The 21,067-nt window shown below is 41.6% G+C and overlaps 2 protein-coding genes across 2 annotated transcripts in view; one reads left to right on the plus strand and one right to left on the minus strand.

Annotated features, from left to right (window-relative positions):
- The window catches only part of hpse2 (heparanase 2), a gene marked incomplete at both ends in the record, with an annotated part of 47,115 nt that extends 42,561 nt beyond the window's left edge, over nt 1-4,554 (minus strand). Inside the window, 5 exon segments of the mRNA XM_079169258.1 lie at nt 1,064-1,225; nt 2,110-2,264; nt 4,149-4,486; nt 4,489-4,539; nt 4,543-4,554. Coding sequence (XP_079025384.1) covers nt 1,064-1,225; nt 2,110-2,264; nt 4,149-4,486; nt 4,489-4,539; nt 4,543-4,554 — 718 coding nt within the window.
- Nucleotides 4,555-8,461: 3,907 nt separating this feature from the next.
- Nucleotides 8,462-19,667, plus strand: cnnm1 (cyclin and CBS domain divalent metal cation transport mediator 1; the record flags this gene model as incomplete). The annotated part of the gene is made up of 10 exons (XM_079168356.1): nt 8,462-9,926; nt 13,519-13,662; nt 14,778-14,918; nt 15,050-15,219; nt 15,405-15,504; nt 16,683-16,828; nt 17,250-17,497; nt 18,483-18,583; nt 19,089-19,190; nt 19,588-19,667. The coding sequence occupies 10 exons, from the start codon at nt 8,462-8,464 to the stop codon at nt 19,665-19,667; spliced, it is 2,697 nt and encodes an 898-aa protein (XP_079024482.1).
- Between the last annotated feature and the right edge of the window lie 1,400 nt (nt 19,668-21,067).

Genomic DNA, 21,067 nt, shown 5'->3' on the forward strand with positions numbered 1-21,067 from the left:
GATTCTTTGATTAACGTAATTTATCAATGTCTTTCCAAAACTCATGGCCAAATATTTCATATTTCTCTGGATCTACAGGGAACATGGGACCACATCTGACCTTTTATCCTTCTAAAAGGCTTTCTAAGTCTGACTTTTACTACCGTATAGCACATAAATAATGTATTCTCTTTGATTGGATTCAACTTCCAAGTCCACAATTATTTTTCCAGGAGCTCTTTGGCTTTCAAGACTCACTTTCTGGGTGGTTCTGTGTTTTGGAATAAAAACCCTGCCCACCCAAAAAACACTCCCCACCCACTATCTTTTCAAGATGCTAAAGAGGATAGGACGTGTGTGTTTCTGTAAGGAGAAGCAACAGAGCAGCAAAGACTTGGAATAGCATTCGGTGTATTGTTCTAACCAATGCCGTTCCTTTTACGATTTCTCAGGGCTTGGAGCTAAACGTTTTGTACTTTTTCTTTTAATTTTTAATTATCTTAACCAACCGAATAACGTTTACTTCTCAGCTCTTTAAATCCATGCGAAGAGTTAACTGATCATTTCTGACACTGACTCAAGTCTTTTTTATACTCACTCATTACAATGACTCCAAAAACCACAGTCATTTTAACAGACAAGTCCCTCATTTACTCTCTTCTCCTGCCGTTTCTCATTTACATCCAAGTCAATCACAGAAACAGATAAGAAATGCAGCCCACCCAAAATCAGGACTCCAGAGTTCCTTCTGCGGTCAGTTTGAGTTAACTGTAACCAGTGAAAATGCCAGTGCTCTGTTTACTAGCCTCTGCTGCTGCACTCCTCGATCTATCCCCACATTCCTCCTTTACAAATTACATTTGTCATTTAGAAAGCTGATGGTTTACATTGGCATGCTTTGAACCTTGTGTGAGAGAACGTGTGTGTGTGTGTGTGTGTGTGTGTGTGTGCACTTACGCATCTGCATGAACGTGCAGGACCCACAAAAGTCCAGACTGTGCTATGTGAACATGGATAACATGCTTCGTAGGATATGAGCAGGCGCCCCAAAAAAAGAGCCATTTTTGTGTGTGTAATCTCCTACCTGTTATCGTAATGTTGCTGTAGATGTTGGACAGCTGCTCTTTCAGCAGGACGAGCTGTGTGGTGGCAGCTTTCTCCCTCTGCAGCTCCAGCATTATGTCAGGATGGTTGGCCAGTTTGCAGCCCTTCTGCTCGTCCAATGCAATGTCACTGCGCACTATGTCTGCAAGTGTGCATAGAGGGAAGAAATGAAGGCGACTCTAATATTTTTTTGTTGTCATGGATGTGAACAATTTCATAGCTATGTTGCTATTTTCATCAAAAAATACTATGCACCACAAGTTAAAACACTTTTGTTTGGTCAATTTGTTTTAAAATTGAATTTGCAAGTAAAGCCTGGTCCACCTGTTGAACCCTAAAAGATGTTGTGTCGTTTTAAACACACATTATGTACTTTTCAAAAACAGAAAAGTACCAAATAAAATGGTAAAATATGTTGAAAAGTAGCACTGATGTGTGTTATACGAAGCCCTATAGGCTACCATGTTACAAAAACAACATATTTACTGCCTTAAATTCACTGAGTCGGCAATTTAGTTGCGACACCTAGCGAACTAATGATGTCTACTTCACGGACCTTACGGTAAATCCCCAGTCAGAATTTCAGGTTTTGTTGAAACGGTTTTGAAGAGGTGTTAATTAAACGTTATGGTAATGTCGGAGGTTGTATTTTGATACTCAGTTAAATTGATGCGAATTGTGTTAAGCAAAGAGTTTTTTTTAATATGTTCTTCATCCCGTTTAATAAATATAAGAAGCAGCTCACTAATCTCCCTCGTGAAGGTATAGGTTTCATTGTAGGGCCGGTGTTAGTATAGGTGCCCCTAACTGACTGGCAACTTACTGTATTTAAAAGGAAATGGAGGCTGGTTACAGTAAATAAACGACCTAACATTTGTAGGAAATAATAATTGTGCACTAAAATTAACTCGGTGCGTCTGACTGTTCATTTAGAGAGGAGAAACACGGACAGACGAGGAGCAGACGTCTATGAGTCCGTCAGAAATACACATTGAGACAAGTAGACTAAGAGAAATGTCTAATCACCGTCTTCGTAGTTCTTCAGATAGTAGTCTGGCCCCGGCCCTCTGAACTTGGCGAGGTTCTTCTGGTTGTTGAACTGCAGGAAGTCGGTTCGCTTTCCGCCAAAACGCAAAAAGGCAGGAGACAGGCCGCGCGCTAGGGTCACAAGCCGCTTGGAGCTGCGGACACAAAGGACATGGCATGACATTTTACGTAGAGTCTCGCGGTCATATTTAGGAGGAGCGGATACGTGAAGGCAACTCCTAACCCCACTCAATTTAGTCAAAAAGATGACCTACCGGAGATACAAATTATGTCATTAAATTTTGCCGTGGCTGTTTAAGCACCGCAGGACAATCACAAAACGTCTGCTCTGTTTTTCTCTTTAACATCAGCAGGCCCAAGAAACGGAAGGAAAACGTATTAGGAGCAGCTACAGCAAGTACAGACACACACGCGGCCAAATGGTTTTACTCACCACTATTTTAGATTCAAATGACTTCCTCTTTATGAAGACCAACCAAAATAAGGAGTTTTTCAATGATCGCTCGCTTTTATTTTCAGCTGTCACAAACTCGCCTAAAACAAGGTGTTCTTTGTTTATTTGTTGTGCTTTATGCACATTAAACATATCATTTATTGTCTTTGATAACAAAAAGGCTAGTATTCAAAATGGTACTTTACTATTACTATTATGATATAGAGAGAAACTGAACACCATGAAAAAATTGCAATTTAAAAAGTTAATATCCAGTGCATATGACGTTTTATGTTACGAAAAATGACAGTCCATGAGGGACTTTTATTTTTTGCAAATCGCTGTTGTTTTATTTACAGCCTACGTGGCAGTCGGTTTAAGCTGAACAGAATAAAAGGACGGGAGATGCTAAAAGTGACGGCCGACAGGCCTACAGACTGCAGTACAGACCGCTTGTTATTTTAGGCGAAACAAACATTACTCAAATTGTAGTTGTAGAGGGTAAAATGTTTATAATATTCATAATAAATGATTCAGCAGAAAATAACTAACATAACAAAGGTTGTGTGAAAGAGAGAATGGTAGGCTATGTGATGTTGTGGAATTGAAAATGTTATTATGAATTGATTGTAAAACAATAAAAAACAGTTGTATAGGGTACGAATGGGGCACACAAACGGGGTTAAACGTGCCCTCCTCACCTTTTGTCAGTAAATGGTTTCCAGTGCACTTGACAAAGTGATGTAGTGTTTTTCCCTTTAGATCATCTTCTAGATCATGTTTATTTCTGACAATGATACAATGTGATATAGAAACTGAACCAAACAATGAGAATAAATAACATTAGTCACATTGTATTAAATCAAATACAGCACATGATAGGTAAATATTCTTAATTAGTTATGTTGCCACGTTTTGAACTCTAAACTGCCATGATTCCTAATCCATGGTCCAAATGTGTGCCAGTGGCGCAGGTTAGTCTCATAATGTGGGGAATTTGGATTGTTCTGAGAAATGCACTGTAGTTAAAAGTCACCAAACTGGGTGACTGTCAGTCACAAATACATTCTAAAAGAATATTTAAACAGCATGACATTGGACCCAAGTGAAATTTGACTTTTAGCTGTTTTAAGAGAACATAATAAAACCTCAAAACTAGATTTGATGACATGTGAAATTGACATTTTGCATTGTTCTACATGGGTAAGGGGTAAATAATTTGACTAATATCAATCGACACACTGTATACTGTCTGTATACTGTCTGCATACAGTCTGCATACAGAGCACGATGTGCACAATAACAGCAACAACCCAGAAATGGATAGCATTTGAACCAATCGCTCACTCTTATCATCTCCTTATTAAATTAGATGATTTGGGACTTTGCCAGTCGATGAAAATCATTCAGTAATGTGGAACATTGGACCACTCAGTGCCTTGAGTGAGGAAGAAACATGCTGGCTCACTCCATGACAATTTAGACAACGTGGCTGCGTGCGTAATGAATAAAAGAACCACCAGACATTTGAGAGGTGGACCGATACAGATTGGTGGTATTGGTGAACAGGAAAACACTCTGGTACCTCAGGAAGTCCAGCCAGCCGTCTTTGATGATCGAGGGGTCCAGCTGCAAAGAAAGGAAGTTGTCGTTGAGGACTCTGATCGGACTGCGGGTGTTGACATCCAGGAGAACCAGCGTCCTCTCCATAAAGCCCGGCCGCTTCCCACCGGCTGCAGATCTCTGATATGTAGAGGAGGCAGAAGAAGAGTAGGAGGAAGAGAGCACCGACTGCACCACCAAAGTAGCTAAAGATGCCAGCCACAGGAAGGACCTTGGGAATACGCACGGTGAGGATTTGGGCATCTTCTTGGTTTGGAGATCAGGAGGATGAGTGTGCGTAATGAGGCTTAAAGGTGAGAAGGGAAAAAAGTAAATAAACAAACGTTGCTGCCGCGAAGTTCGATGGTGGTTCTTTACCTCGGCCTCATCGATATGGATCTGTCTTCCTGTCTAGTTGTCTCACCCACTCTGCCCCCCGCCCCTCTGAGCATTTTTGGGAGCTGTTCATAAGAGCGCACGCCCCAAGCCAGCCTTCCCGGTTCAGAGAGCCAGAAGCTGGGAGGAGGAGAGGAGGCAGCACCGCCCCTCTAAGGTTCTCTGAGGTATGAGTACAAAACGCTATCGTTCTCTCGTCTTAACATTTGAGGACGCATTGTCTTCTAAATATTAAAGATAAAGGAGTGTTTTCTGATGAAATTATCATAGATATTATTTTTTTTAAATCGTGTGAAATAGTACAAATATCGAAATATATCTGACCAAAAAGAGTGCTCAGTATCAACAAGAAGTTGCGCATATTTACGTGTTTATTATGATGACGATGATGATTATGACGATGATGATGATGATGATAAAAGAGCTTTTTTTGCTTTAACAATGAGTACGCCATGTTGGCTATTCCTTTTGCGAAGGCAAGAATTTACATTTTATGGAAAGATTATTATTCAGTTGAAGAAAAGCATGATTGAGATTAAAATGTATACAATAGTCAAATAAGAAACACATGTTGAAATAAAAGACATATTAGGGACTTAAATGCAAATAATAGCCAAGTGATCACTGGCTAAGGTCACCGTGGCATAATTTCAAAACTGCATCAAAATTCACAAAGTGCAGACACATTGTGCCTACGACACTCTCCGGTCCGCTACACATTTCGAGGGAACAAAAGAATGCTTCAAAAAGAGAAAATATACAATCTTGTCAACAGGATATCTCATGTTCCTGCTGTGGTGCTTAGATTGTTTTGAATAACAACAGATTCGTCGTCTGCACTTGCGAAATGCAGCTGCTCGTCTTCTTACTGTTGAAAACAAACGGGAGTACACATCACCAGTATTCAGTATACCAGGTCTCCCTCCTCGTGGCTTCCTTTCCGCTTCAGGGTTGATTTAAAAATGTCATTCGTTTGTTTAAGGTTTTAAATGGGATGGCGCCACATAACTCTTGCATCTTCATACTCCGATGCTCCTGATGTCCCCAGAACTCTAATCTCCGGAACAGTTCATCAAAAACATTGAAGTACCCCCTCTTCTCGTTGGCGTTTGATTAAGTTGAGTTACTTTTGACCTCAGTAATGTTGTTCTTTTATGTGCACATTATGTTTATTGATTTATTCTGTTGTTTACTTTGTATTCATTTGTATTTTGTTCTCACCACTTTGGTCAACTGCTTTTGAATAGGCCTGCAAATAAAGTTTGACTTGAATTTAACTGATTGCACATTTTTTTTAATACCAATGAGATTTGGAGATGGCAACATTCAGTTTGGCCTCTTTCCAAAAACATTCAAAACCAATTTGGGATTTAAGTTTCTACACATGGAGCTCACCTATAAACTCTTTATATGACTGATCCAGATGTTTTTTCGGGGCGCTGGTGATGAAGACACGCCAAACAAAGTGCCATCTATTGTGATTTCTCCAGGGCGGTCAGTGTAGCGAGAAGTGGTCGTTTAAGGTCACTACTGTCTAACAGATGAGCAGCAAATTACGTGAGAATAAAATGTACCGAGTAAAGCCCACTATAATATTTTCCTCTCGGCCTACAACGCCTCACTATCCATTAAAGTTTTAAGTTTTACGCACGAAAGTTCACAATAAACCAATCCAGCAGGCTGTGTTTTGTAATGACGCATCACCAACACGTGTTCTGTTAATTCTTCAACTAAACGTGAAAAGGCAAATGTGTAGTTTAGGGTCACCCCTGAGTGCCAGTTAAGACACACTATCGTGACGCAAAGATGAAACCGGCATTAACAGTATCTGAGACTCATGTAATCCAGCAGTAATGTGTTCTGTATCCGCCCTTTTGCAGAGATCCATATATCGTTGTCATTTTGTCTCAGCTAGATATAGTTGACATGAGGTTTCAATTATCCATTTTTTAAAATGTATATATCTGGGGGTTCCTGAATAACTTTGCTATGACACATAGCATGTCACTGATAGTTTTGGGGATGTTTTTCTAAGAAAAAGAAAAATGAATTTAACCCTAACGAAACATCAATATATATATTAAATACATGTGTTTGTGTGATTGGTGTGTTAGTATGTTTAGAGCATTTTTACAACATTCTTCATTTTGTTTTTGCTGCATGTTGCAGTTTTTTGTTTGACAGTTTGACAATATTTAAAATATCACATGACAGATGTGAGGCTCAAGATAAAACTAAATAAAAGCAACACCATGACCTTTACCCAAGCTGCACCGAATAATACAATTATGCCCTTTGAATTCACATACTTTGAGTATTGATATTTAAAAAAAATACCTGGGAGCTCGTGGGCCTATCTGCTTCCATTATACGTGAAGTTCGAAACGTTTGCTTAGCAAAACATACGTGTATCAGTGTTGATTACATTTGGTATTTATTCAGGAATTATATTTGACTTTGACTTTACGTTAGTACACCAGCATATATAATTGTATTACAGCATTTGGACACTGTAACAATAGCAGGCTTTCACTGTGGACTGGTGGATGGGGAAATGTATTAACTCACAACTACTGATCAGCTGGCAGTATTGAAGATTATAAGTTATAATACGTTTATAATAAGATGCTAATAGTCAAACAGAGGAATGTTCTGTAGAGCAATGAGTGCTTTTTTTTCTTTGTATCTGCCCACGAGAAAAGTTTAAATATCGATATAATGTTAAATACAACAGAAAGTGCAGCTTTTATTTTATGATAATTTAAACAGAGAACATTTAGTCCGAAGGTAAGATATCGGAGATGTTCAAATTGGAGGATATTGTTCTTGCAGAAGTGCAGACAAGAAACGTTTGAAGTAGCCAGATTGTTTTGTTCTTGTGTGCAAAGTATTTTTCTCCAAATGTTGTGGATGTGTGGCTGATGGAGAGCAGAGAGACTGTGGAAGTGTTAAAGACCTGGCAGAACTCAGTTCTCACCTTCAGTTTCCTACCTCGTAAATCAGACAGGCGACCATCGACCTTTACTGCACGTGGGCTTCACTGTCTATTCAAGAGCAGCTGATCAATCTGCAATAACTAAAATAATGGTAATCTATTTTCCTGAATCCGAATTCATATTTCATGTTCCTAATATTAAAATTCCTACTTCATCTGTGGTAGTCCCATTAACAGGTCGGTCTTTATGTATAATGCATATATAAAGTTGTATGTGATTAGAACGCTGCAGGATCCAAATACATCCTTCTAAAATGTGTTGAAAGACTATAAAAATTATTCAATTTATTACAGGATGTGAATTTTGAAAAACGAATGGATATCTTATGACAAATAAATAAATCCAAACACATTATCCCGTGTAATAAGCCTGATATCTACTAGGATCTAGGAAGAGTAGACTCATTTTCAGAAACAGAGGATAATACTGCCATCTAGTGGAGACAGCAAAAACACATTTTAGCTGTGTAATATTTGCTGCTCCCAATTAATATTGCCGCACAAATAAAAGCTCTACGATTGTGTTCCTTAAAACTCAGCGATATATGATCTCAATTTGTGGCGAGCCTCTAAATTATGTATTTATCTGTGTGTTTCCCTCATCATAAAGGTTACATTTGTGCTTTGCATTTATTCTAGCCGCAAGTGTTGTTTGATCCCGTGTGTATCACATTAATCATTCATGGCTGGGCATTTCCTGTCTTCTATTTTTAGAAAGTGGCAAAAAGCAAATAAGACAGGCCTACGTCACGATTTGTCATGCATATTTAAAGACTGCTCTCTCTCTCTCTCTCGCTTTCTATCGTTCTCTCTCTCTCTCTCCCATTCTCTTCTGCGTGGATATGGCCACCCAGCTGCTGCTGCTCCATCCAGCCCATCCGCAGACCACGTGACCTAGTTCTCCCATGCCCTTCAGTAGTTCATTCAGCATGATGGCTGCGGATGCTGTGGATGCTCTCTGCAGCATCCTGCATCCGCACCAGCTTTCTCTACTACTTCTCACCGTCACCCTCTCCTCTCTGCCGGCCCCGACAGCAGCACTGCTCGGCGTCCGGCCGGAAGACACCCAGAGCGGAGAGTTGTCCGTGCAGGATGGGATACTGAGGGCGATCGAGGGGACCCGCTTCATACTGAGGGTTTACTATTCCACATTTCCTGCTACAGAGTATCCCAACAGCCTAAACGTCAGCGGCAGACCTGACACCGCTCCTGCCGCTCCGTGGATCGCGTTCATAGAGGAACCAGGTGGGGAAAGCGGGGACACGGAGAGGCGGTCCACAGGGAATCCCTGCGAAGAGGAGAATGCCCAGAGCTCAGACATCGAGCTGCTGGGCTCTTTCAGATCTGCCTCAAGTCACAACTCAGTTTTGGTGGAGCTGCTCGCGAAAGACCTGCGCAGAGGCGATGTGATCAAATACTACTCCATGTGCGCGTTTGATGGAGTGAAATGGGAACATTTCAGCACCAAAGACTTCTGGTTGGCGGTGGTGGAGAGACCTCCAGAGGCAGATGTTTGGCTCCAGGCAGGTGTCTCGGTACTCTTGTTAGCACTGTCTGCGCTCTGCAGCGGTCTGAACATAAGCATGCTAGCTCTGGACCCCGTGGAGCTGCGGGTCCTGCAAAACAGTGGCACAGAGAAGGAGCAGAAATACGCACGAAAGATAGAGTCGGTGCGTAAACATGGAAACTACATCCTTTGCACCGTGGTGCTTGGCAACGTGCTTACAAATACATGCTTTGTGGTGTGGATGTGCCAGATTTTAGGAATGACAGCTCTCTCAACTGCCTCTTGTACTTTGGGGATATTCTTCATTGGCGAGATTTTACCTCACTCCGTGGCGTCCAGGCACAGTCTCGCCATCGCCTCCAAGACCCTCTGCGCGACCCGCCTGCTGATGCTGGTGTTTTTCCCCATCGCCTACCCAGTCTCAAAGATTTTGGACATCCTGCTGCACCAAGAGATTAGTAGCTTCTACACCAGGGAGAAGTTGGTGGCCATGTTACGCGTCACAGATCCGTACCACGACCTGGTCAAAGAGGAGCTCAACATCATACAGGGAGCCCTAGAGCTGAGGAACAAGACCGTGGAGGACGTGCTGACCCCGCTGTCGGACTGCTACATGCAGTCCTCGGACGCCACGCTGGATTTTTGCACCATGTCGGACGTGATGCAGAGCGGTTTCACCCGGATTCCGGTCTACGAGAACGAGAGGTCCAACATCGTGGACATCCTGTTCGTCAAAGACTTGGCCTTCGTGGATCCTGACGATTGCACGCCCCTAAAAACTATTACTCAGTTTTACAAGCATCCCATGCACTGCGTGTTCAACGACACCAAACTGGATGTGATGCTGGAGGAATTTAAGAGAGGTAACTCCACTTGAAATCATATCAGAGGTCAGGTCTCAGAAGTGCTCTACAGGAGGGAGGTGTGTCTTTTGTTATTGCATGTTCAGAACGTATAACTTAAGAGTAGTCCGTGTTGAGTGTGGGAGGCGCCATATGTGTGTCTTGGAACAGACTCAAAGCTACCTCCTGCCACCTAGGAGTTAAAAGTGTTTTGAAGTGACTGTGCACTTAAAACGTTTTCGGTGCAGAAGTCAATGTCATCAGTCCATTGGCTCACAGTGGGCCTGTCAGTAAAGCCCTTTGATCCCAAGAGCAGTGGGAGCCATATGTGAAATCTGATACAGTGTCACAGAGTGAGTCTGGTTCAGCCATAAAAAAAAGAAGTTGGAGGCTACCAAGGATCAGATTGGGGTTACCTTGAAAATGTATGTAGTAAAAGCCATTTTCCCATGACAACGACGCTGAACTTTTTATGCCCCCTTCACCGCTGCTTGTTTCCCCTTTTTATATTATGAGTTTTAGTTATCGGATCTGCACTTTAATGTAATGTCGAAAAGGAATTTCGCAAGAGTGCAGGCATTTACCCTCCCTGGAATGTCAGTATAGGTAATGAATAGCATCTCTATCTCTCTCTCTGACTCACACATATTTTGTCTGATAAGCATCTTTGCTGATAAGTGCATTCAGTATTACAGCACTCGTACACATACAGTGATAAATAGCATCCGTTCACCACCGAAAAAAAGTGTCGCTTCTCCCCAGGGGCTCCATTCAGTCTGGATGATAACATTGAATATGATTCTGAGCAGCGAACAGCTCAAACTGCTCCCCTGATGGGGGTCACACGGTAAAATGGAGACATATGAGAGGCCACTGGAACGGCTGTTATGTAAGGATTTCACTGACATTGGCTTATGTTTGGGGATTAGAATGTAAACCTGTTTCATTGACAGAGAGAGCTCAATAGATGTCGGTCAGAGGCAGCAGTTGTTCTGATTAGGATGTGAAAGGGGGACACCGTGGACACCGTGGCAGGGTTATAAATTAGATTGCCACTTACAGGTCACGAGGTTTACAGCTTTATTTTGTTCAGGATTATAAAGAATAGGTTTTATCCATGGGCCCCAGTCTGACCCTGTGTTTCCTTATTGTGTGTTATTTCTAGAGAAGGTTAGGTGAAAAGGTCACCTTTAGATTGCGTGTGTGTGTGTGCACCTAATTGTTAGCCCGCGGTGACTTTGAAGCTTCTTTCCCTCTGCGGGTCGTCGCCATCCAAACCTGCAGAGCAACCATGAAAAATTCAGCTCCAACCTTTCCCTTCCCCTCTCACCTCCTGCTCGCATGGATTATCCTACTGCCCAGGAAGCCCAGCTGGGAGCTGTGGGGACGTCTCACTGAGAAGGCTGATGGGCTGGGCTGAGGTCTGTATTGGAATAAAGGAAGTAAATGTCACCAGTTATGAATGAAATGGAAGAGAGGACTGCAAACACGCTGTTCAGTGGAAAATACATTGATATACTTTCATACGGCAGGCAATGCCCTATAATGTATGCATTTATGCTGTCATGGCATCGTGAGCAACACAAAATCTGCTGTAAATATTTTGATTGAGATATCAGTGGTGGGAGCAGTATTGAGGTAATTTCTTATTAATCCAAAGTAGTAACACATGTTATAAAACACCCCTTTACATGTACAAGTCATACAATCTACATTTTTACAATTATTATTAACAATATGTACTTAAAATATATAAGGTGATGCAGAATGGCCCCTGTCATATGTATGAGGGCATTAGCATGTAAGCAGGGATTTAATTGTGTGGTTGGTTAAGGTGTAGATCCATTTAACTGCTTCATACACTGTTGGAAAGCTTAATCAATAACAATATGCTTCATTTTTTATAAGCTGATCATATGTTTTGTATATAAAATCTTAATCTAAATACATGAAGTGGAGTAAAAAGTACAATATTTCTCCCTGAAATGTGCTGTATTTGAGTAAATGTATTTGACAAACCAACTAAAGAAACCATTTAATACACTTAACAATACACACAATAAATCTAAACTTTGAGTTAACGGCCAACAAATCATAAAAGGCAGCCATCATCATTTTTTACAAGCTAAATGTGTGCATAAGTTGTTGTGTGGGCATGTGTGTAAAACAAGGAGAGAAAAACAATACATTATTTCCTCCTATAGTATTGTATGGCTGTAATGTTTGCAGAGACAGACATCAAACATACACATATTGCAAGATCATATGCAAACATATCATGCATTAAGATCTAAAACCCACACATAGACTAAAGGAGCTTGAGAAACTGGCGGAGCAGAAACATTTTCCAAAAGAACATTCATGGTAGATCCAGTTTCGCCCCGGGCATGTGTGTCTGTGTGTGTGTGTGTGAGTCTGGTAAGTGTGTGTCGGTCTGCAAGAGTATTATGTAACATGTGAATGATGTAATGCAGTGCCCGGGCACATCACCAGCTGATGGCAAATCCGACTCTCTGACTCACCTGAGCTCTTCAGACAAGCTGACCTGAGCGCTGAGCACAACCTCGTCATCTCAGCCAATCTCGCACAGCCAGAGTTTCATGTTTGGAGATGGCTGTCTGTCAGTCAATCAGGGTTTTTGTTTCTGTGTTGTTGCAGTGGATTAAAGTATTTGATTCATTTTATCCCCTGGCAGTGATCCCCTAAATCGTCCCTTCTCGTACGAGCCACTGATTTTGATCAAGTGAGGTCGGAGACTGTTGAAATCTGTGTTCTAGTGACGTCATAAATTCGGTTAGATAACTCATTTGACGTAAGAAGATCCATGCGACTGTTATAATTACAAAGAAGAAATGTACATTTCATACATAATAATAGATTTATGTTTTAAATATCTGTGTTTTCTATATGTCACAACTAATAGTGTGTTCGTTAATGTGTTCAGGGGTTGTTTGTTCTGCTCTCCCGGTGATGTTCGACTGTGGTGGCAACTTCAACTTCTTGTCACATTTGCTTTATCGTCTCATTCCGGAGATGCTGCTGGCGACCTGTGTCATTGTATCTGGCAGGCATGTCATGTTCAGCCTAACGCTTACTGAAAGGGAACGCTGGGTCTGCTCGTGGATGTGTAAAGTGTGTATGTGTGTTTGTATATGTGTTTACAGAGGTGGCAGCAGCATGGTTTAGTCAGCAGATGCAGGCATCCCCAGACTGATTGCATAATCTCAGTGTTTACGTAAGGGCCCAAGTCTTCCAAACTGTCTCCACACTAATCCCCCAATGCCCACTTTCTTCTCGTCTGAGTCAAACACACACACACACACACACACACACACACACACACACACACACACACACACACACACACACACACACACACACACACACACACACACACATATTCAAGCTCTAAGTTAGTTCTCTCCTGTGTTTATGGCCTCTCAGCTCCAGTTGGTGTATTAATGCTGATTTTCCTCTCTGCACAGATCCAGTTGGAGGTTATTTTTATCGAGTGACGTTGCCTCTCAACTCAATTGCATGGGCAGTTTTTTTAGCATAAACTCCCCTTGGGAAAACATTTGAACTTACTCTTTTTCTTTTTTGATGAATGCAGGCAAGTCCCACCTGGCTGTGGTGCAGAGGGTGAACAGCGAAGGTGAGGGAGACCCCTTCTATGAAATGATGGGCATCGTCACCCTGGAGGACGTCATAGAAGAGATCATCAAGTCTGAGATTGTGGATGAGACGGACCTGTTTAGTACGTATGATGCATGAACAAGCTGATTATGAAACTCTTGAGTTTTCAAAGTCACTGTTGCATTAGCTGTGAATCAATTTGACTATATTTCCGGCCGCCACACTGAATAGATTTTCTTTCAGTTTGTCCCAGCAGCTGACAGACTTTGTTAAGCTCTGTGGTCCTCAACATCACTGAGAAATGCTCAATCCCACAACAAATGCAGTATATTGTAATGTTTAGGGCTGTTACAAGTAGCAGTTTAGCATTTATAGAACAATGGATGTTCCCTTCCACCATCCCTTCTCCTGTTTTCTCATTAAACTATTGATCCCACGCTCTCTCCTCTGTTGCTTCCAGCTCCTTGCTGATGCATAATTAAATAATGTAAATTAATGGCCCAGTCTCACAGATAATCACCATAATCCGCTCATCTTTAATTGGCTGGAAAGGCTCTCCGCAGAAAGGAAGTCAAATGCCAAACTCCCTTCATTTCATGTTTAATCTGGTCTGTGCTTTCATTTCACTCACTGGATTTCACCACAGTATTTGGACACAGTTGGGGAAGTAACTTTCAAAAGAATTCCCATAAGCCATGAACATAAAATGTTGAAGTGTGCTACCATTTTAATTACATGCAGAGAGTCTGAAGCGGTCACTGGTGCACTTGCGTGGGTGTTCATAAACTCAGGTTTTTAGTGTGTGTCTGCATGTGCATAATTATTTGTGTCTATATAGCACAGGGGAGCTAATCTCTCCAGACGTTGCACTTCAGGCATTTATAGCACCAGCTGTTCCTGCTGCAGCTACAATGTATTTAATGGGATGTAATGCATTTAATGATTCTCGTGTCTGCAGAGGATAAGCCAATTTATCAATCGGAGGTGGATAATATCAAACTATCTGCTGCTGGAGATAAACTTACTAATACATCTGTCGTGTTTGTTAGCATCGACTAATGAGGTCAGTGACACCTCAAAGTAGCTTCTACTTACTTGTAGTGTCAGCAGGAATAGGCTACTGTCCCTAAGACAAACTAATAATCAGTAAAAGAGTATATCAGAGCGTATATGAAATATGAAATTAGCACTGGCTTCCGTGCACTTTTATGATTTGCAATCTGTGTGTGTTCATAGCTGATAATCGGAACAGAAGACGTGTGTCCAACCACGAGAGGAACCAGCAGGATTTCTCGATCTTCAAACTGGCAGAAAATGAGCTGAAGGTGAAGATTTCGCCCCAGTTGCTGCTCGCAACACACCGCTTCTTGGCAACAGGTAGCAGCGTATGTGTGTTTAAGCATGCATGCAGAGTACTTGTGGTTGCACACAGTGGATTGCAGGACAAAACCAGGACATGGACATGTGTAATTTGTGTGTGTGTGTGTCTATATGCATTTATCTTGTAGAGGTGGAGCCTTTTAGGTTGTGTCACCTGTCAGAGAAGATCTTGTTGCGTCTCATCAAACATCCCAGCATTGTGCAGGAACTCAAGTTCAACCCCAAGAACAAACACGCTCCTCAACACTACCTCTTTCAGAGAAACAAACCTGTGGACTACTTTGTCCTCGTTCTGCAGGTAAATCACTCTTCTGCTGCTTTTTAAACCAGATAATACTAATGACAGAAGTTGCAGATGAATGCATGTGTTTGTAATTGCAGTGTTTTGCTGCATATTTACTGTGTGGGAGGCTCCAGATGAGTAATCAATTAAGTATCACACCATCCAGCTAATGTTTGTAAATGGCTGTTTTGGCGTTGTAGGGACGAGTGGAGGTGGAGATAGGAAAAGAGGCTCTACGCTTTGAAAATGGAGCGTTTTCCTATTATGGCATGCCAGCACTCATCATGCCCTTGCCTATTGGTAAGTAAGTGCACACATGAAGCAATACAGATCAATATCACAATGAGGGTAATGACAACAGGGAAGTTCAGCAATAATAATCATAAAGTAATGCAGTGCTGGTGGGCGTGTGTTTGTAAATCCCACCCAGCGTCTGTATAGTGTCAGCTTGCAAAAGCAGTAGCCGCCGTGGGAAGTAAGTAATTAAAAGAAGCGATTTCAGAGAATTTCCCAGTGGAAGGACATGACCTGCACAGGATTATATGAAATCCATCTAAGACTGCAGAGCAAGCAGAAAGCCTCTCTCTCTACCTCTCTTATCTACTCTCTCTCGTTTCTTGTGGTGGTTACATGTTTTGCATATGTGATGTTCAGAGTGAGCTAAAGCAAATGGAAGCCCTCATTTAATATTGAAAATCATTGCTTAGGACATTACAGAATCCCACATTTTCTCTTAAGCAGCTGCAGAATTATCACATCTCAAAAGCTGTGTTTTTACTGACTTCATTATTTTTTTTTTGCTCTCATTCTGAGTCATTGCTCTCCAACATTTAGCTAGGCAGTGCTCAAATCAAAACCATGCAGAATATAGGTCAATGGAAAAGACCTACACAACAAAATGCACAAAAAGTACTTCTATGTCTAATACCATTTTTTTTTCAAAAGTAAGTAAAACATGACAACATCTTTTAAGTTATGGCACCAGACAGAATATATCATATAAGAATATATTTTAAAGGTATAGGCAACTGTGTAAGGTGTGGGTCTGTCAAGGAACAGTTTGTGTTAAAATTTAAAAGGGGCAAGTCGTGTCAACGTTAACTACCTTGAGTGGCCAGTATTGAAGTAAAGTCAAGATTGGCAACAATTTAAGTCCGTTAAAATCAATGAAGAGAGCTGGTTTTCCTTCATTTCTAAAAAAATGGAAAATGACGACAGACAGAGCTGCAGTACACGCAACTATAGTCAAAGTTGAACAAGTACAATTGAATTAGCATTAGTGCACAATAAATAGGGCAGATACAAAAACATCTACATCAGAGTGCTGAAAATAAAAAATATAATTTGAGTATTTTTGATAGATTTGGGTGCATTAGCTCACTTCTTACTTTCGGACAGTTTTTGACTCAATAGCGATTATGTATGTAAGAAATACACAGCTAAAAATGCCTTTTCTTCTTCTGTTCTGTTCTGTTCAGTTCCGAGGTATAGTTCCCGAGGCAGTGGTCTGAACCAATCAGATTCCTTACTGAGTGGAGGCAGCGTGGGACAGCTCACTACAGGAGGAGGGGTCTACTTACCAGACTACTCCGTCCGTCAGCTCACAGACCTGCAGATCATTAAGGTTACCCCTTAAGAATGCCTACACACACAACACTGAATCAGCAACCGCTGTTTATAATCTCAAACAAATGTAAACAAATTGGGAGCGCAAGCAAGCAAGTGCACTTTTAAACTCCCTTCATTTAATCTTCAAGATTCCCAAAAATGCAGCTCTTCCTCTGCTGCAGCGTTTGCCTTTGATACGTCCTAATCTTTGCTTCTCACTGAATAACAGTCATCCTGTCTCTCGCTCTGCCCTCCATACCTCTCTCCTTTAATCACTGGGGATAATTGAGCTCCATTTCAACCATGAATGTTTAACCTTAAATGATGGCTGTGCCCTCTCCCTTCACCTCTTCTTCCCAATGCAGTCCACGCACACTGGAGTTAGACAGGCAGCCATGTACGCACAGATCTTAAACATGCTTTCTATGTCCCCACAGATCACCAGGAACCACTACCAGAACGCCCTCATGGCCACCAGGATGGACAGCTCCCCTCAGACTCCAGACCCGATTTATGCCGATCCTAAAGGGAGGCCTGCGGTCCCAGAGACCCGCTCACACAGCATCGCTCTCCCCCTCACACACACGCACACTCGTCTGGGGCTGGCACGCCTTGCACATCTCCATCCCCACGGTGGCCTTCGCAACACCTCCCAGCTCAATGAAAGAAACCGTATCGTCCGTAAGTACATGCGTAGATGCCGTGATAGAATATGTTGACTGTGCAACTTGTGTTTACGTCACAATGGTGAGTTGGTGCTAGCATGATATGTCAATTAATCTATTACGAGTTTAATAATCTGTCCTTTTATCCTTTTATTTAAAAAAACGTAGGTTTAATAGGTGTGTTAGGTGTGTATCCCTGAAGAGCCACTGGCTCTGAAGCTATTTCCTCTGTGTAGATTCCAGTGCAGATCTTTTAAGGTCTAAATGCTGTTTGATAGAATTCTAAAGGAAACATTTTGTAACATTTTGGTGTTAGCGTGAAGGTTTGACACAAATTCAAAGGACCAAACACACTGATTGAAGTGCTTTGTGGGTTAAGGTCCAAAAACCTGTCTGACAGAAGCGATACATGATTAACTACATGAAAAAAAAGCTGTTCATACCAATCCTAGTGACATAAGTAAATGAGAAAACAAATGAAAATGCTTGACCCAGGATAAGGTCCTTCCTTTAGATTTATCAGTAAAGAATGAATCCTCGAACTTAAACACTCATAGTGACTCACTCACAAAACAGGTGCAAACATGGCATCATCCAATCTCTACTGGTTTCAAGGCTTAAAGGATTTCCCACATACCATCTGTCTTACGCTGTGTGCAACACGCCACCCAGTTTGTGTGTGTCTGCGTTCGTGTCATTGGACAGATGGGTCTGCTGGTTGTCAATCAAAGAGTAGCATCCAGTTATATACCTACCACCAGGTTTTATGTTCAATCACAACACAACATATTTCACATATTAAATGTCATCTAGTTGTAGCTCATCTTCAGCTGGAATTTAACCCTCATACTTTTAATCTATTGTCATTTTAAAGTTACTGGAACCTCAAAAACCCATTGCTCGAAAAAAATAGAAAGTTCTTTACCTCCCTCTACAGGCAGAGCTACAACCCAGCAGCTGTTGTGTGGCTAATCACGTTTGGTCTAACTCCCTCTTCACAGGCAGTAAATCTGATGGGCAGAGGAGTCCAAATGACACGGTGTTCCTCCGCCTGGATGAGATTCCCTACATCCATGAGGACCGGCCGGAATATTATGGAGAGAATGGTGAGTGCTGCTCCATGCATGCTGACGGGAGAAAAAGCTCATGAATCCCAGGGATTTTTAGTTTGTTCCTTTGCAAATGTACACAATGTCCAGAAATTCAATTCAATTGAAAACATTTAAAAAACAATGGTGGTAAACAATGGTAGTGTTTTCAGTTGAATGGTTTCAGGCAAAGAATTATGAAACATTTAAAGAAGAATTAACACATTATTCCTCGCAAAAGAACAGTTTAAACCAAATGCTATAACCCCCCCATTCAATACACTCAAGAATGTTGCTGCTACTGCTTTACTTGTGAGCTTATGGTGGCTATTGTTAGCTAAAGTTACATAATAATATAAACACGTGATCCCATTTAGCTCTAGTCAGTTTTCCTAACAAAAAGCAACTGGTTTTATGCTGTAGGCTGTTTACAGTACATATCGCCGTAGGTCTGGGGGTTATTTCCCTCCATCTACACTTGCTGTATCGCCTCTGTCTAACCCTCTTAAACTTTCTCTCTCAGACGTGCCTACAGAGTCCCAACCCTCCACCTCTCCCTTCATCAGCTCTCTGTCTCTGTCCAGCTCGGAGGAGAACATCGGGAAGAAGCTGTTGCGTAAATTGAGTAAGCGAGTAATTTGTCACCAACACCGATGCCACAGCGCACCCCCACACACCGTCACATGTGCCCCAACTTCTCTGTCAGACATAGGTATCTTAGCAACAGGTGATGTGTAGTGGCCTCTCGCTGCAAACCTACTCCTTTTCAGCAGAGCAGATTCTCCAGATGCATCTGTTGGCTCAGATAGGATATGACTCATTTAGTTTAATTTATTCTTTGGGGCGGTAGCTGTGCTGCTTAGCGCCGCTAACGTTACTTCAGTTGACAGCAGATGTGAGGTATAGTTTAAAAACAATCGCAGTAAATGTAAGGATGAGAGTATCAGAAGAGAACTGACGCAGCTACAGGTTATGACAGGTGTTTTAACCAGTGATGACCTGAATTTCTCCTCTGTTTCTAGGCAACAAGAGGAGGAAAAAGTCTCGGGACAGAGAACAGAGTTTGGAGGAAGGTTCAGAGCAACCACCAGTGACGAGCTAGCACAGTGACACTGAGGAGGAGGAGGAGGGATGAAGCTTCTTACGCTTCATCACTCACTGGTTCTCCTTATTAAAGCAACCACCCCCTCATACACTCCCTCCGTGCTCTGACACAGCTCTCACAGGAGACTGAGCCATCTCATGTGACGTAGCCACCGGTAACACTCAGGTCCCCACTGGCACACTCTGTCCCACCGCTGCCTGACTTCACACCCATAAAGTGATTGCTGATAATAAGGGGGACAGATCTGAGAAAAACTTGATTGGACAAATCTAAACAACATAGTCTTGGATTTATCCAGCCTTACACTGGACTGCATGGAGATTTTAATCACTTGTTTTGTAGTAAACGGGGAAATCTTGCTTTAGCCATAATATTAACGTTGAATCATCTCATGTAAGCCATCTGGACTCGACAAGATCTCTCAATATGGAAAATATAGGTCATTTCTGAGCCAGCTTTGACATTTTACTAGATCAAACAATGAATACAAGAGTTTTATTTTATTAATATGTGTTATTATGAGGCAGTTCCCACATAATGAAAATGTTTGTTTGCACAGGGAACTGTCCTAATGTTGCCATAACAATGGCACCAACTGCCAACAGTATACCAGACACACTAGCCATTGGCTAAGAATAAAAAGCCACAAGACAAGAGCACAATTTTTACGCCAAGTTATAAGAACACAATTATGAAGAAGCCATAAATCAATTCTCAGCTTGAATGACCACTTATTGTATACACTGACTGACCTCTCGGCAAGTTCAGAAGTGGAAATACCTGTGCTTGAAACACAATTTCTTTGCTGATTTTTATATGAAAGTGTCAGAATTACTAAAAGTAATTGACGATAGCAATATAAGTCATCTTACATGGTGTAAATGGCTACCACATACATGCATACATTCAGTAAATGAGTCCTTCCCACATTAATGCATTTGTCCTACATACAGTCTGTACGGTACGTCCTCCCATTCAAACATTCCCTTCTCACTGCATATGTAGCTGTATGGACAGAGTTTTAGTGTTTCTATTAGACAAACACCCACACTTATCTACCTTTTCTTACCGCCGCTGAACAAAAATCATTAGCCTATTGTTTGTTTTCATCCAGTAGAAAGCGTGAAGGCGATCATCTTCATACCATTAGCTACCACAGTAGCCACTTTTCTATGTACAGTTCATCTTACTAAAAACTGTATACACCAATTAAAAATAAGCTAGGGGTATTGGGGTTTGGGTCTGGGGATCCAGATGGATATTATGAGTATTCTCGAGGAAATAGTAGTTGCTACTTGCATGTTTGTTTATGCTGCTTTTACTGTAGTATTGTGCCCTGTAGAAAGCCCTGTTTTTACATATGCATGCTTAAGTAAAAGAATGCATGAATAGGACGC

This window comes from Pholis gunnellus (genome assembly GCF_910591455.1).
Source record: "Pholis gunnellus genome assembly, chromosome: 11".
Lineage (NCBI taxonomy): Eukaryota > Metazoa > Chordata > Actinopteri > Perciformes > Pholidae > Pholis > Pholis gunnellus.